The following is a 16,875-nucleotide window of genomic DNA, read 5'->3' as shown; positions in this document are numbered from 1 at the left end:
GGACCCTGAGATCATGACCTGAGCCGAAGGCAGAGGCTTTAACCCACTGAGCCACCCAGGCGCCCCAGGAAGATTCTCTTTAAAGATTGATTGATTGATTGATTGAGAAAGAGAGAGAGCATGGTGAGGAGGGGCAGAGGGGAAGAGAGAGTCCTGAGCAGACTCCCCACTGAGTGGGGAGCCCGGTGTGGGAATTGACCCCAGGACCCTAAGATCATGACCAGACTAAAATCAATAATCTGATGTTTAACCAACTGAGCCACCCAGGCACCCCATGGCGGAAATTTTATTTTGCCCCTAAACTTGGGGTCCAAACACTTTGGGCAAATACAGGCAATTGATAACCCTAGGATCTTATTTAATTTTTACTATTTTTTTTTAAACTTGAGAAATGACATTGCCATGGAGATAGAAGCAATGATCTAATTGGAAGCAAAGTTATGTCTTTCAGTCGACTTCACATTGCAGCCACAGGACGATACTGTAGCTCAGTTGTTCCCTGTCTTGGCTCTGTCACCAACCCTCAGGGGGTTTTTGGATACCACAGATAATGTTTTGCCCCACCTAAATTTACTGAGGTCCTGGGGTAAGACCTGAGACTCCACATTTTAACAATCCCTATAGGTAATTCCAAGGCCCGGCCACTCTCAGAACCCCCATCTAAGTCCTTAAAGAAATCCAGAAGAGGAGGGTAAATGCTTGTCAACTCTGCTTAGGGGAGAAGTAAATTGTATACAACAGCAATAGCTAACATTTGAGTGTTGCTGTCCAGCATGCTTAATGTCTTACATTATTTCCTTTAAATCCTAAAACCATCCTAGGAAGTAGGTATCGTGTTGTTCTCATCTATAATTGAGGACATGGTTTAAGGGTCTTACTCAAGGTCACACAACTGATAAAGTATGGAGTCAGAACTGGAACCCAAGTCTCTTTAAATCAGAGCTCATGATCCTCAAGCCCACAGTGATGACTTCTTGTTCCATCCTCACCCTTTGGACTCTTGGGCCAAAGAGTGACTCAGAAATTCTCAACCCTGATGCGTACTGGAATCACTAAGGAGCTTTAGATGTTACAGAGCTAGTAAGTGGGTGAGCTGGAATTTGAAACTGCCTGCTTGGCAACAAAGGCTATGCTCTTACTTAGTATTCTGAGCTGCCTCTTAGCAGTCTTTTCTCCTCTTTCTCCTTCTTCTCCTCCTCTTCCTCCTTCTGCTCTTCTCCCCCCTTCTACAACCTTCATTATCTGCTGCCTCCTTTCTTTCCACCAAGCACTGCGCTAAGCTTTTCATTTACTACTTCACTGATCCTCCCAATGACCTTCTGACATGTTATAATTCCCATTTTTAAGACGAGGGAACAGAGGCTCAGAGAGAAAGCACATGTCCGAGGTCATGGGCTTTCAGGGCAAAGCTGGTATTTTAACCAGACCTACTGACTCCAGAATCTTAATCTCAGCTTCTTACGTCTCCAACCTTTGGGAGAGAGCAGACAGAAGGCTTGAAGGGAAGAGAAGATTCTGTGATGACTCCTGTCTTCCCAGCCTGGGGGATGGTGACACTGGTTCCTCCAGTGGAGTCACTGTTCTTGGGTTTTCAATCCTGACTGTGACGCGGGAGCTGGGAGTCCCTGGTACCCACGACGGCGCCTCCGCATGGCAGCCTCACTATCGATGCTCATTGGGTGTACCTAGCGCTGTGACAAATGTGGGATGGCTGTTCGCAGTGGCCTTCCTCACCCACCGCCTTGGGGCCCAGCATGGTCTGCCTTTGGCCACTTCATCCATCTGAGCTGCCTCCAGAAGACGATTTGGGCAGCCTGTCTGAGGTCTGTCCTCTCAGCCCCTTGAGTTCCGTTGAAGGCCAAGAACAAACCCTGTCCTCCCTGGGATGGTCATGGTTAGCCCCACCCCTTCCTGAGAGCAGAGTTGAGCAAACTCCCCTGTGCTTTGTCAAAATCACCCCCTCTCCTGCTCCTCTATGACTCCCCCACAACTAGCCTACACCCCACAAGTGGCCTCCTTAGCTTTCTGACAGTTGATCCCAAGTCTGTCTGAATAATACCTACCATGATACACTTTGGCTTTGAGCCCAGCACTTTCTACAAAATTAAACAAGCTCCAGCCAACAGTGCCGTTCCACTGGCTCAGGCGACTCCCGGCTCTACTCTAAGCTGAGTGCTGCTCTTGGGTCCGGGAGGGGCCTCCAGGGGTGTCCACATAACTAAACCATCTCACTTTCTCGGCAGCCTCCCTCCTTCTCTCCCTTCCACATACCCCAACTCTTGGGATCCCTTTCATGACGATTTGAGACCCTCTTCCAACCAGGAGGCTTTCCACAGGCTGGCCCTCCCCTGGCTATCCAGACCTGGGATCTGGGCCCTTTCACATACGTTAACTCAGTTGTTCCCCCGACAGCTTGGCTGTGTAGCTACCATGACCCCATTTTTAGTCAAAGTTAGCCAGCAGCAAAGCCGGGGTTTGAACCAGAATCCCTGCAATCCGGGTTTAGGATTTCTTCCCTTTAGCTTTTGCAGTAGCTAAAAATGCAGAGAGCTATTTTTCACAGGCTTGGGAGACAATGTAATAAGAATCCAATGCAGATGGGTACAGAGGCTTAAATATATAAATATGCTGGGTTCAGTGTCTCCTGAGCCAAAGGAAGCCTGCCATATTGATTCTGGCTCTCAGTCTGGCATTCTTTGGTATCATTTCTTTGTTGTCTGCTCCAGATATAAATACCTACCTACTTATTGATCTACCTATCATATCCATGTACTTATGTATCTATGTATCTATCATTTATCCATCATTTCTATCATTGTACATATAAATGATATTTACACTACATATGCTTAAATATGAGCATACACATATAAATATATATATACATACATATATAAACACGTATAAATGTATCTACCTATATAAGCACCTATATGTATATAAATATTTGTATGTGGAGAGAGAGGTCCTTAATAACCAGCCAGGCTGGCTCGGGAGACCATAGAGCTCCTGTTTCTTTTCTTCTCACTTTAAAAAGCAATTTGATTTTCCTTCAGTGACTCTCTGAATAAGACCTTTATGTGCAGCCCTCTTCAGCTGTCTCAGAGACCATGAGAAAGCAGGAAGACAGGGATAAAGGATTGTGGAGTGACAAGTCAGAGAGGGGGCGCCTTGTCACGCACTAGAGTCTATCTTTATCAGAGTCGTGCTGTGCATTTACAATCAGAGTACTTCTGCTTGACCTTCCCACAGTCCTCTCTCAGATGACGTTAGGAGCTCCTGCGCTGTGTTCCTCTAACCCTGCACCCCCTCATTTCATCGTACTCCTACCTGGATTTCTTCCCGCTTTAAAGATTAGCTGTCATCCCATGACTCACGCGTTGTTGGACCATGAGTTCGATATGGACCAGGCCTGAGACAGTCTCGTTCAGTGCTCAGCACAGAGTCTGGCTTATAACACACCATTAGTAGTTTCTGGCCGCACGAATGCGTTCACCAGCTCTATACAATAAGCTGTTTCCCCACCAGAGGAACTACCCCAAAAGGAAGTGGGAAGATGAAAGTTAAGGACCGCTCTCAGCTGATAATAAAATGTCAGAAATGACAAACTCATCTGGGTTCCTGCCGTGACAGGCAGCAGAACTCTCAGAATGAAAGGGCTGCTGGGCTGAGTTTTGGGGGATGCTGGGTTGGGAAGATTCGGGACTTGTTGCAACAATTCTGTGCTGGGCTGTCATGGTCATGGCTGCTTCTCCTTCCAGTTCCTCTCTCATTATCTACACCGTCAGTCACAGCTGCATCCCTAGAACACGAAACGCTGCCTGTTGCGAGGTATATTGTTTCTTGAAAGAGTTCACAAAGATCTGACAGAATTGTTTTTTTGCCGAACTCACCTTCTTCTTCCTGCAACATTTTTTTTTTTTTTTTCCAGTTTGGGGAGCGGAGTGCAACAGGTTTAGTTAGAAACAGGAGGAGTAAGGTTAAAGGCGGGTGCCCTGCCAGACCGAGTTCCTGTCAGTCTTCACGCATTCTTGATTGCCGCCACTCCCAGGCACCCTTGTAGCCATCAGGGAAGGGCAGAGGGAAGAAAGAGGGCAGAGCCAGATGGGGGTGTCCAGAGTCTCCTGCTCTGGACATTCATGGTGGTGTTACCACCGATTTGCTGGGCACTCTGGTGGGTCTGCTTTGTGATCTCTCGGCTCCCTCACTTTGGTCTGAGAGCCTGGGCTGGGGGGAAGCTCCAGTTACTTTTTTATAGAATAACTATGACCACCTAGGACGTGTGCCTCACCCCAGGCTTCTTCTCAGAACTCCTCCCAGACTGCTGTGAAGTCTCCACAAGTGAACCATGTTTCCATGACCAGCTGTCACAGAAGAAGTCTACGTCCACACTCAGCTAGGGTGATTGCTCCTGAAGGTTTCTTTTTCTTTTCTTTTCTTTTTCTTTTTTTCCTTTTACAAACCAGAGTGAAGAAGGGAAAACAAGGATGTGTAGATTTGGGTGGATTATTTCACCCATCTGGACTTGGCATTTTTTCCCTCCCAAAATGAGAATAAATTCCAGTATTGATATAAATAAGACTCCTTTTTTGTTACGCCTGCCATGTTTGGGAGGATCTGAGGAATGATGGTGGTTGCTGGAGGAGGGAGAACCCGCACTGGGCTCCTAGGCTCAGTTCCCTCCACCTGCCTCAGACCTGCTTCTTCTAGAATATATTTCTGAGGGCTCCAGGCTTGTTCTGAGGCAGGCTGCTGAGTGGAAGCGGTGTTGAATGGTGTTGAGCCTGGCCCTCTCAAATATGTCTGGCCTAGACCCTACTACCCTAGCCCCAGAAGCATCTGGGGATTCCCTCCTCCAGTTGGACTATTAGAGTGATGTTCCTTGTGGAAGGAGCATTTCTTTGCAGCATGTATAAGAGCATGGAAGAGTGTGTGTGTGCGTGTGTGTGTGTGTGTGTTTAGGAACCATAGGAGAGGAAACACTCTTTTCTTTCTACCATCTTCTTAGTTCTCTGGCTGGTGTCCTGTAAATTGAGCTGACAAAAGATAGATTAACAAGAGAATAACAAACCAAACTTTCTTAGTACGCACATCACGACTACACAGGGAGCTCTCGGAGATGAGTGAGTCAGAGGGTTGGTTAGAACTTGTACTTATATAGCAAAGAACAATTTTAGAGAAATAACAAAACAAGGAACAGGAAACCTGAGAAGAACTTTGAATCTCTAGGGCTGGCAGATCGTGATAAGGCAAAGCTATGGAAAACTAATAATGGATGAAGGATGGTTAGTCAGATTTGTTGTGAAGATTCCCCTGAGGCCATCTCCGTGCTAGAAGGTTCTGAAGTTTTCTCTGGTGATTAACTTCTCTCCTTCCCAGTAGAAAGGGGAAGGGGATAGCTCTGTAAATGTGCGTCCTCCTTTTAGGCAAACAGGGGGAGGGCAGAGATCTCTGGTATCTCCTTCTTCCCAATTACCTTTAGTTCAAAATAATCTTTACGCCCCAGTAATGTATTTTGGGGGGACATATTCAGCTGCCTTCCAGACCTGAAAAAAAACATCACAGCTGGGTGAGGGATGCCAGTTATCCTCGCATTAGCCCCAGGACATGGGACCCAGGGATGTCATGTGACATTTTCTCTTTTCTTGGCAGGAGGGTGGGGTTGTAGCCCTCTTCAAGGTCTGCCGCCAGGACAGCTTCCGGTGCTTATACCCCCAGGCGCTGCGCACGCTGGCATCCATTTGCTGCGTGGAAGAGGGTGTCCACCAGTTGGAGAAGGTGAGAGAGCAGCTGTCTGGCTGGGGTGGGGTGTGAGGTCCCTGAATCAGGGACCCTGGCAGTGGGTGGGGCCCGACTGACCTGGCAACCCCCTGGGCCTCTTCCCTGAGAACCTCTTTCTCCAGGCATCCCTCTGAAGGGGCTGCTGGCATCTTGACTGTGGGAGTTAATGAAGAGGACAGGGATTGAGGAGTCTGGCCAGGTAGGGCAGGGCTCAAAGGGGCACTCAGCACGTTCTGGGTGGAGTGGCCAACAGCCCAGTGGGCAGAACAGAGCAGGAGGTAGACAGATAGGGTGCGGAGTGGTGTCAAAGTTCAGGGCTTTTGGTTCTTCACACATGGCAGGACCCAAGTGGAAGGAGGAGGATCCCACTCCCTGGGGAACTGAGTGGGCAAGAGAAGGATGTGCCTTGGCCTGGGCAAAGCAGGTGGGGCTCTGCCAAGACAGAGGGATTGCGTCAGGGAAATGGAACCTAAGTCCAAGCGTATGTTGGGTCCATATGGCATGGGATGGGCGGGGCCAGAGGGAAACGAGTGAAGTGGTAGACCCAGGTGCCTTAGACCCAGACGCCCCCAGGGCAGTGTCACTAATTCGAGCTACCATACCCGCGCCCCCCCCCCCGCCCCCCGAGTCAGGTTGTAAGGGTCAGGTTGCTCTTCAGCTACCCAGACCTGAGTGGCTACGAGGCCTGCAGATGGGCTGTCAGGGACTTTAGCTAGGAGAGTTGGGGAGGTTGGGGCTGACATTTGGAGATGTCTCAACCAAGTTTCAAGGAAAGATGTTGAACACTTCTATGGAAGAGAGGCACAAAAGCCAGGAATAGCCTGGCGACCGTTGTGGTACTCTCAGGATTAGGGGGTAGGTGCTTTGAGTCTGGTCTGTATGGAGATGGGGTAAACAAAGTGTTCCCCTCCCTCTGTACCCATGTCCCCCAGTCTGGTGCTGGCTCCAGAAAACCCACACCCTACCAGCTTCTTCACTTTGGTCTGGACTCTTAATCAGATGGTTATCTCATGTCCTGCCTGCCTCTTTCCACAGGACAGGGATCATGGGCTCAGAGACGCTTTTGGCCAAGGTTGGAAGATGGTGAGGGGCTCTGCTCATTTTACAGAGGACAAGGCCATGGGTCAAAATGGGGAAGTAATTTGTGTGAGGTCACAGAGCAAGATGGTGGAAGAGCTTGTACCAGTCCTCTGGGCAGAGCGTTCCCTTCCTGCGGGGGTAGAGGCCTTCGTATGTGTGTGCTTACAAGGAGAGCAGAATGGGGGAGGGGGAGGGACAAACTAGATGGACAGACAGACTCCCGTCTCCAGCTCTATGTGCTGAATAATCTTCTCCCTTCTCCCATAAAATCCTCTTCCTGGGACAGTGGAAACACAGCCCAACTGGTTTTGTGTTTCATTTTCTTTCATGCTGGTTAGTGGGAAGAACAGGAAAAAATAGAAGGGACTGGAATCACCAGTTGTCCAAAAGCAGTGGATTTCTTGGCTTCGGAGATTTGCAGAGCAGCAGGAAATTTCTAATCCAGGGAAGAAAAACAGCAGAGCTTTTTTGTTTAAAGCTGAAAACCTGTGTGGCTGGGGAGTCTGGAGGCGATTTTTCCTTCCACCTTCCTGCTGCTGCTCCAAAGCCAGAAGGCATGAAGGCACCTTTCCCAGGCCAGATGGGCCGTCCAGGGCCTGTGCTGACCTAGCCCCCAACACACATCCCTTTTTAACTCACTAGAACCCTGTGAGGTAAACACTCTTTTTTTTTTTTTTTTAGGATTTCATTTATTTATTTGACAGAGAGAGAAAGAGAGAGATCACAAGCCGGCAGAGAGGCAAGCAGAGAGAGAGGGGAAAGCAGGCTCCCCACCAAGCAGAGTCCGATGCGGGGCTTGATCCCAGGACCCTGAAACCATGACCCGAGCAGAGGCTTAACCCACTGAGCCACGAGGTGCTCCGAGGGGCCCCGAGGTGAACACTCTTTACGTTTCCATCTTAAAGACAGGAAACTGAGTCTCAGGCAGTCTTGGTGACTTGCCTAAAATCACAAAGTACATTCTAGAGCCAGAATTTGGACCCCATCTGCCTGAGTCTGATGCCTAGGCTTCCTGACTGCTTTGCTGGTTTTACAGATTCTCTCAGAGTGTCAAAAGAGTCCCTGCAGCTAACCCACGGTCTCCTTGCTGCTCCTGGCCAATATGCCAACCTCTCCCGGCCCCAGATGGCCCAGGAAAAGGTAGTCCTTACTGGGCATTCCCCTCATTGGGGGCAGATTACTTTCCATACACAGACAGTCCAGAAACACCTCTGTGCGGGGGCGGTGAACAGGAGGGAGAACAGCCCGAGAAGAGCCCCCTGGTGGTCAGAATAGCAACTACATGCTACAGCCGTGGTGCTTTGCCTAGGGGTTCCCAGGGATTTCCACTTACATCTGATGCTTGCCTGAGTGTGCAAACGTCCCCATTACACAGATGAAGAAACCAAGGCTTAGAGAGCTGAAATGGCTTGTCACCCAGAATTACATAGCATGTAGTTCATTCATTCAGCAAATATTTTTTGACTGCTCTTTGCCAGGTACCAGGAGTTTAGTGAACAAAACAGCCAAACCCTTCATCCTCATGGAGCTTCCATTCAAGGGCAGGGGGTGGCAAGCCAAGACCTGTCACATTCAGCCTGCTGCCTGTTTCGGTATAGCCCATGAGTGGAGAAATTACCCCTACCCCTTTTTAAATGGTTAAAAAAAATTGGAAGAATAACATTTTGTAGCCCGTGAAAATTCTGTGAAATTCTAATTCAAATTTTTGACCCAGAAAGTTGTCATGGAACTGGCATGCTTCTTCATTTAGGTATTGACAGTCTACCTTTATGCTACAGCAGTGAGTTGAGTCATTGTATGAGACCATAAAGCCCACAGAGCCAAAAAGATTTCCTATCTGGCCCTCGGCAGAAAATGTGTTTTGACCCCAGTTCTAACAGGTAATCAGATCATTGTGACAATGATGAACAGGACAGTTAACAGCGAATACTTGCTTTGGGCAAGCACTTTGCTAAGCCCTTCCTTTCACTGTGTCTTATAATCATTACCACCCCAATGATACTGTGATTATCCTCCTTGTTTACAGAAGGATGGGAGGCTCGGGTGAAACACCTTGCTCAAGGGCACACAGCTAAGGGGTGGTCCAGGAGACATGTAGTCAAGCTCTACCAAGCCAGAGCCAGCCTGGGCTGTGAACCATCATGTGGACCTAGGACTCGTGTCTGACATTGTGAGGCCTCACAGTGTTCTGCTTCCAAAATTGAGAGAAATTCTAGACCCAGGAAGAGCTCAGGGTGTCTCCCAGCCCTGCCATGTTCTCTTCCCCAGCTCATGCCTACACCTGCCCCAACTGTGTGATTTGGACTGCTGAGAGCTGGCCCCAGAGGCTCTAGTGAGGTTGGCCATTGTTAGTGTTTAGAGCACAGTGTGGAGAAGCCCAGAGACAGGCTGGATTGTAGAAGCCGCAGCAGGACAGGAGAGGTAAAGACAGGATAGGGAGCGTGGTGTCCAGGGGCTCTTGCCCGCCACCCAGTCACAAGGCCCAATTCACGCACTAGTCACAGAATGTCAGAGTCCCAGCCTCGGCTGATTTGCTGGCCTGGGCTCCTCGCTGAGGCCCACTTGACTAATTGGTAGTGAGAAATGTGCTGGATTTGGTGAAATTCATCTTTGTCATGCTGCTCCCCCACTTTCCTCCAACCCCAGAAAGGTCCGTTAAATCACTCATAGACCCTAGTGACAGTGGTGTGGGTCTAGCCAAGACACCAGACACCCTGCCGTGTGCTGCCTGGGCTCTGTCGGACGTGGGGCACTCGTGTGGTCCTAGATTCAGGTGTGGATCCATTCATCCACTCTGTGAAGTCACTTCAGCCCCGGTGTCCTCCTTGCTTCTGTCATCCAGCCGTCCACTCACTCATTCATTCATCTGCTCAGTCCATCACACAGCAACCATGCTCCGCATCCCTTCCCTCCTGGTAATCTGCTGAGAAGCCGCCCAGCATGGTGGGGAAGCCATGGCCTCTGATGGTCAGGCTTTCCTGGTTGGGAGCACAGGCTTCTCCACGACAAGTTTGGGCACCTTTCCCTGAGGACTTGGCTTACTTTTCCAGAGGTGCCGCGTCCTCAGTTAGATGGGCAGGAGGAGATCTACCCCCGAGGACTGTCAGAGGAGACTAGATGCACGGAATGTGGTGCTGTTCGCACGAGGCACCACGAAAGGGTAGCTGTTAGGACGGCAGGTAGCGAGACAGTCACGGGATTTGACCCTCAGTGGCCTGGGGAAGATTACCGTCGGGCGGACTGGAGGAGTGCTGACCTGGCGGGAGGAGGAGGCTGGCACGGTGGGAGATGCTGCTCAGGGCTCAGTAAGGAGAAGCTGGGTGGGGCTGGGGCACAAGTCCTCAGATCCTTTCCATCTTACAGATGAGGAAACTGCTTGGAACTGGAGAGCTTTAGAACCAAGGCTGGTTCTGAGGTGGGGACTATGGAGGAGCGGCTTCCTGGGAGCCAGGCTGCGCATGTTAGCTTGGGCAGCGGGCAGACTTGGACAGTCCCTGAAGAGGGTTGGAGGGGCGACATGTCAAAGCACAGTGGAGGCCTCTCCAAAGGTGTCTGGAGGGTCTTTCAAGAATCTGTTCTTTCTTTTCAGAGGCCTGGTTCATCCTGGCCACATCCTCTCCTACATTGTGTTTCCCCTAAACCAGTGAGTTTCAGGAAGTCTGTCCTACGTCTCTTGTGTCCTTGGCAGACAGTCACCCCTCATTCCCCAGACTCTGTGCTGGGCTCTGGAGAGGAGGGACAAACAGCTATGTTCCCTGTCTCCCTCTGGGGGTGGCTGGGATGAAGCTAAGAAATTGAGACAGCGGAAAGGGGCTGTCCAATGGCCATCAGAGGCCACAGGCCAGAGGCACCACCTCTGCTTCAGGTGCTGGTGAAGGCAGGAGTGGGGAGAGAGTGGAGCTTGGCTCAGAGGGTCAAGGAGGAGCTCCCAGGTGGGCCAAGGGCAAGGGGCCTCAGCAGAGGCAGAGGTTCTCCACAGCCAGCCAGTGGGTGGTGGAGATCTCAGTCTTTCAGGAGCTCTATGTTCAATGAACTGGGGGAGCCTGACAAAAAGACAATGTTCTCTGGATCCTACCTTGGAGAAGACTGGAGGAAGAAAACAAGGGCCCAGGAGGGAGTGAGGGCCCCAGAGCCACACGGTCCAATGAGAGCAGACAGACCCAACTCCGTCTGGATGGCCAAAAGACCCAGCCTGCCTGGCCTGGTCATGACAGCCTGCCTGGGGAGAGCTGTAGGGTTTAGATAGGCTTACAGAGGGCTAGGGAACAAGTCATTCCTCTCTGAACCGTGGTTTCCTCTTTATAACATGGGGACAACTCTTCCTTGGTGGAGGGGCCACGATGAGACAGTGGGACAGCGTGGGCAGTTCTTGCCATATGGTACCTGCGAGGAGGGAGCACTCCGCCTGGGTTGGCTTCCTCTCCCTCCTTCTTGCCCACTTGTCTCCACTGTTTCAGCTGGATCTGGGAAAACCCTGCATTCCCCTAAAGAGGCCGAGTCCTGGGACTTTTACAGCAGTCCTGGCAGAGTCCCAGATGTTCTGCGTGGTGAGAGGGGTGGTCAGGGCACTGTGGTGCAGGAGCTGGGTTTGGACGGGGCCAGGGGCCAGGATGGAGTTGCAGGGGGTGGGGGCTTGAGCGAGACTGGGGCTGTGGTCCAGGTAGGGGGATGGGGATCTGAGGGGCAGGAACCTGTGGATCTAGGGCCTTAAGTGGGGACATGGGGGGCACCCAAAGCCCAGTGCTAAGACAGCCTCAGACAACCTCAAAGGCAGTTCTAGGAAGTGCCTCTTCCAGCCGTGTGACCAGAGACCATCTTGCTTTAAAAAGAGCTTCCTTTTATTCCCACCCCCTCCCGCTTGTTTTATTTTTTCAGATAAGGAGTTCACCCCGTGCTGGAGCCAAAGGGAAAGTTTAATGAAAATCGATGGAGAAATTAAAGATGGAAAGAAATTAAAGATGAGCAAGGGGGAGGGAACGAGGGTTCAATTTCAAGTCCAAGAAGAAAATCATCAGTGGCAAGGGTTGGGAAAATTGCTGCCTCTCTCCGCGCAGATCTGCCACCCCTCCCCTGTCTCCTGGGCCCACTTCTTGGGATTGAGATGCCCCGACATCTGAAGGGCTAGGCTGGAGACGGGGGGGGGGGGGGGGGGCTGAATCCAGCTATTTAAATCCCAGAGACCCTTGGCAGGAGGGGGCAGGGTGCAAGGGGGCCAGTAGGGCACGTTCTGCCACTCCAGCTGCCATTTCACAGGACTTTCTCTCCCTGCTTCTTCCCTGCAGAGTTGCAGCTTGTCATAAATAGATAATATTCACACCAAAAAAGCCAGTTTTTATTTTCTTTTTCTCATTTGATTCTCACAATCACATCGTAAGGAAGGCAGAGAGAGATGGTCCCACCCATTTTACAGAGGGCAGAGTTGAGGCTGGAAGGCATACAGACAGTTGGGGAGGCAGAGCCTGGGTTGGGAACCCCATTTTTTTTCCTCCCAGCTATAGGTTCTATTTGCTGCAGTCTTCTTTGCATACTTTCCCTAGCTAAAAAGGGCGTGGTGTGCAGACCCCAGGGCAAGGAAGCTATTCTATCTTGATACAGTCAGTTTTAGTTTATCAGTGAGGTTTGGTGGGGAAAGTGGGGCAAGAAATCTGCTTAATTTAACTTGCAGCCCCTTCTTTAGCCAGGATAGCTGCTAGAGGGAGAGAGAGAGAGAGAGAGAGAGAAAGAGAGATAATGTCTCTGGATGGAGATCCCAGATACCTCTCCATCTCAGGGCTCAACCCTCCGAGGCTTATCAGCTTCCCCCTACCCTCCAGCCCCCAGGTGCAGGCCTTCACCTGCCTTGGAAATGGGCTGGAACAGTGCAAAGAACCCCAGGGAGCGAGGTCAGCTGTCTGTGCAGACTGGCAGGTACACAGGAGTGGGGACTGCAAGGGGGCTGTCTAGAGGGAGTGTGATTCATTTCCTTTCCTGAGTTCCAAGTCTCCTAAGCTTCTCCCTCTGCCTTGAGAGTAGGGGGTAACGGGGCTTGAAGGAGGCCAGGATGTGAAGAGGCAAGAACAAAATTAGGCACTGTCCCACCTCCCTGCAAGCCCTCCCTCCACCAATCCACCACCCCCACCCCCACCAACCCGCAAGAGTTCGCGCTGAGATGACAGGCCAGTATTGTTCAACTGAAGGAAGGCCCTGCTGGCTTGGGGGGGCTGCAGCCCATGCACAAGGCACAACCTGAGTTTGGACAAGGCAGGGAGCCCCCTGGCAGCGGGAACAAGTGCAGCAGCGGAGGCAGGCTGCGCTCGGTCAGGGCTGCCGTAGTTTCCCGTGCGTTGTGCGGCAGCGACCCCTGGTGCATAAGAGCGGCAGCGGCATCCCTGTCTCACCGCCTGAGGCTGTCTTCTGGAGCTGTCCAGGCTGGTGGACTCAGAGTCCGAACCACCCATCCAAAACAGTGTGTTCTGTGTATGTCATGTGTGTGGGAAGGAAGGAGGGAGATTTGAAAATTCAAGGCAACAGGAGCTTCTTCCTACCAATCCAGTTTCCTCCAGGAGGAGGATGTGGATATAATTTGTAATCTAACGTGTGTCTGACTCCCAGAAACCTTCCTGAGCCCTCCAGTTCTCACTGGACCCCAAACCACTCGGCCTGACACAGAGGTGCCTGTGAGCAGGCTGCTTCTGGTACATTCCCGCTTTGGTGAGCAAGCCTGGGTTCCATGCCCAGTTTCAGCACTTAGGAGGTGTTGACCTTGTCAAGTCTTTTAAGTCCTGGTCCCTTCATATGTAAAGAGGAGTAACAGTCCCTAACTTGCAGGCTGTGAGGATGAAATGAGTGCACGTGCCATACATGTGAGGTTTTTTTCCCCTTTCCTGCCAGAGTCCTCCACTGAATGTCTTCAGGCCTTCCTTGCTTTGGTGCACCTGCCTAGGCTGGGGAGGCCTGGGAAGGCATCTCACACGCCCTTGCTAAAAGGTCTCTGAGTCCCTGCTCTGGTCAGCCTTCCCGACTGCTCTCTTCCCTCCTGGCACTCACAGTGTACTCATGGCTGCTCCTGGAGCATGTCCCACACTGCCTGGCCTCGGAGCTCTGCCTCGGCTTCCTACCAATAGACACCATATCGCCCACCGTGTAGCCCATCAGGGAAGTGGCTTGCACACCCAGGTGAGCAATGCTTGCCGCATGACTGGATAAATATTGTTGGAAGACTTCTAGTGCATTCTTTCCCATTGCAGAGGAGAGGGTAGAGGCCCAGAGAAGGGAGGTGATGTGCACACACACCCCCTACTCCTACTGTGAGCAGCAGGCCTGAGGCCAGAAGGCAGGTCATGGGAGCTCACTGGGCTGTAGCCTGGCCTCTGTGAGCTGTCTCAGGCCCAGGGGTGGGGTGGGCGTGGGGAGTGCAGATAATGAAGCATCCCTTCAGTAATGACAGAATGCCCCAAAATCTGTCTGTGGGATTTTCCCTGAGCCCCCTTTTATGCCATCCATCCATAGTAATTTGTTCCAGCTTGCCCTCCCCTTACTTTCACGCCTCTGGCCCCAATCCCATGTTCTTGGGTCCCCAAACAGAACTTGTCCCCAGCTTAGGGGTTCATGGGGAGAACCCGGGCCAGACTGTCCTTTGCTGCAGGTTTGCTGAAGACCCACAAGCCAAGTTTTCTAGTCCCCACAAATGAAACTCCGTTTTCTCATTTGGCGGAGGGAGGCGTGTGTTCCCCAGAGACCATGTGATATATGAAATAATTTTGGAAGAGAAATGTGATGAACAAATGTCCAAAGAAGTGAGCAGGCTGGGCTGGGAATTCTGGGGCCTCTTCTCCAGGGTTGGGTGTGTGGTGAGGGGGCGACGTCCCTCATTCCTCGAGGAGTTGCCTGGGTGCCTGTCCCCCCTGGGAGTTCACAGATGGAGGCCTGTGCTTCTGTGCAAGTGGGTGGTGGGCTGAGGAGGCGCAGACTTGGAGAAGTGCATTTCCCGCCTGTCCCCCAAGCAATCTGGTGAGAGCAGAAAATAAATAAGTCCGATGTAAACACAATGCCGGTGCTGGAGAGGCAAGAAGCTGGGCCACGGGGATGTGGGGGTTCCTGGGGACCCTGGACAAGGTGTAGAGGAGCCTGCTCCCCCCACACTGCCTTCCCCTTTGGCTTCTGAAGTCTGGAGGTGAGCCGGGGAAAGGCAGTTGCTGGGGCAGGAAGGGGAGAAGCTAAAGAGGCTGAGGGGGCGGCAGAAGGTGTGGGTGTGGGGCAAACCTGACTAGGGAGGACCCACTCGCATGGAGAGTCGGCCTGCTCTCACAGCACAGAGCCAGAACCACTGTCCTGCCCCAGCCAGCAGGTGACCGGCCTGTGGTCCCCAGCAGCAGAGAGACAGAGAGGAGACAGGGAGAGAGAGGGGGGATGAGAAAGAGGAAGAGAGAGAGAGGAGATGGTTGGATATGCCCACGGAGAAGGAACAGCCTGCAGGAGAGTTTCATTCTCCTCTGGGCTGCTTCAGAGGTAGGAAGCAGTTTGCCACTTAGCCATAGCTAGACAGGCAGTGCCCCCTTTGTCATCTGCTCGAGGTGCAGAGTGGCCTCGCAGGGTGGGTTTCATTGTCATTCTCCTGATGAGCAATGATTTCGAGCATTTTCCCACATCCTTATTGACCCTTAGGATATTTTCTGTGAAATGTCTGAGACTTTGGTCCATTAAAAAAAAAAAAAAACGACTTCTTTGTCTTTTTGATACTGAATTATAAACTTGGAAAAACATATTCTACTTATGAAACCTTTGTCAGGTATATGTCTTGAGAATATACCTTCTCAGCCCATGGTCTGCTCTTCCATTCTCTTAATGGTGTCTTCTGATGAATAGAAAGGCTTAACTTAGATAAAGTCCAGTTTATTGATCTATTCTTTCATAGTTGGTGCTTTTTGTGTCCATTGAAGAAATGCTTATTTAAATCATAAGAGACTCTTAATTTCTGGAAACAAGCTGAGGGTTGCTGGAGTGGAGGGGTGTGGGAGGGATGGGGTGGCTGGGTGATGGACATTGGGGAGGGTGTGTGCTCTGGTGAGTGCTGTGAATTGTGTAAGACTGATGAGCCACAGACCTGTACCCCTGAAACAAATAATACATTATATGTTCATTTTTAAAAAGTATAAAAATTCTAAAAAGAAGTGTTTGTTTACCCCCTAATCATGAAGGTATCCTATACTTTCTTCTAGAAGCTTTATTGTGTTACACTCCACATTTAGGTCTATGATCTATTTCAAATTAATTTTTTTATTGTTATTCGAAGTTCATTGTTTTCCAAGTGATATCCAGTTGAGCTAGCACCATTTGCCAAAAAAACCCGTCTTTCACCATTTAATTAAAGAGGTGCTTTTGTTGTTAGTAAAGTGAGACTGTTTCTGGAGGTTTTTTTCCTTTTTTCTGTTCCATTAGTCTTTTGTCCATCCTTGTGCCAAGATGACACTGTCTGAGCCCCTGTAGTCTATAACAAATTTTAACATTTAGTAGTATAAATCCCCTAACTTTGTTCTTTAAGATTATCTTGGTAATTCTAAGTTGTTTGCCTTTCTCTGTACATTTTAGAACCCACTTGTTAATTCCCACAGAGATACCTGCAAGGATTTTGATTGGGATTTCTTTAAATTTATAAATAAATTTTGGGATTATTGACATCTTAGACAATATAGGGTTTTCCAATCAATAAATGTAGTATACATCTCTTTATAGAGACTGCCTTAATTTCTCTTAGCTATGTTTTGAGTTTTCAAGTGTCAACATCTTGCCCATCTTTTTAAGACTTATTTCTGGGTGTGTTTTGTGCTAATTAAGTCCGATCTGAAAATTCTTACTTTCTGATTGTTGCTGACACATAGAAAATACAATTTTGAATATAATGGTGTGTAGACTCTTTTGGATTTTATACAGATTTGGATTGTGTTCAGATTGTGAACACAGTCATGGGATCTTTAAATTATGAAAGTTCTTCCTCTTTTCTGGTGATTTTACCTTTGTATTTCTTTTTCTTATCTT

At 50.1% G+C, this 16,875-nt stretch overlaps 1 protein-coding gene across 4 annotated transcripts in view; it reads left to right on the top strand.

The window, feature by feature from the left end:
- Positions 1 to 16,875, top strand: part of INSC (INSC spindle orientation adaptor protein) — a 126,738-nt gene that overhangs the window by 71,157 nt on the left and 38,706 nt on the right. For all 4 annotated transcript variants that reach the window (XM_046014273.1, XM_046014276.1, XM_046014274.1 and 1 more), the window contains one exon: positions 5,653 to 5,778. In XM_046014273.1, coding sequence (XP_045870229.1) covers positions 5,653 to 5,778 — 126 coding nt within the window. The remainder of the gene's footprint in view (positions 1 to 5,652; positions 5,779 to 16,875) is intronic.

Source organism: Meles meles, chromosome 8, assembly GCF_922984935.1.
Source record: "Meles meles chromosome 8, mMelMel3.1 paternal haplotype, whole genome shotgun sequence".
NCBI lineage: Eukaryota > Metazoa > Chordata > Mammalia > Carnivora > Mustelidae > Meles > Meles meles.
Note: the sequence above shows the minus strand (reverse complement) of the source record. Positions and strands in the feature narration are given on the sequence as shown.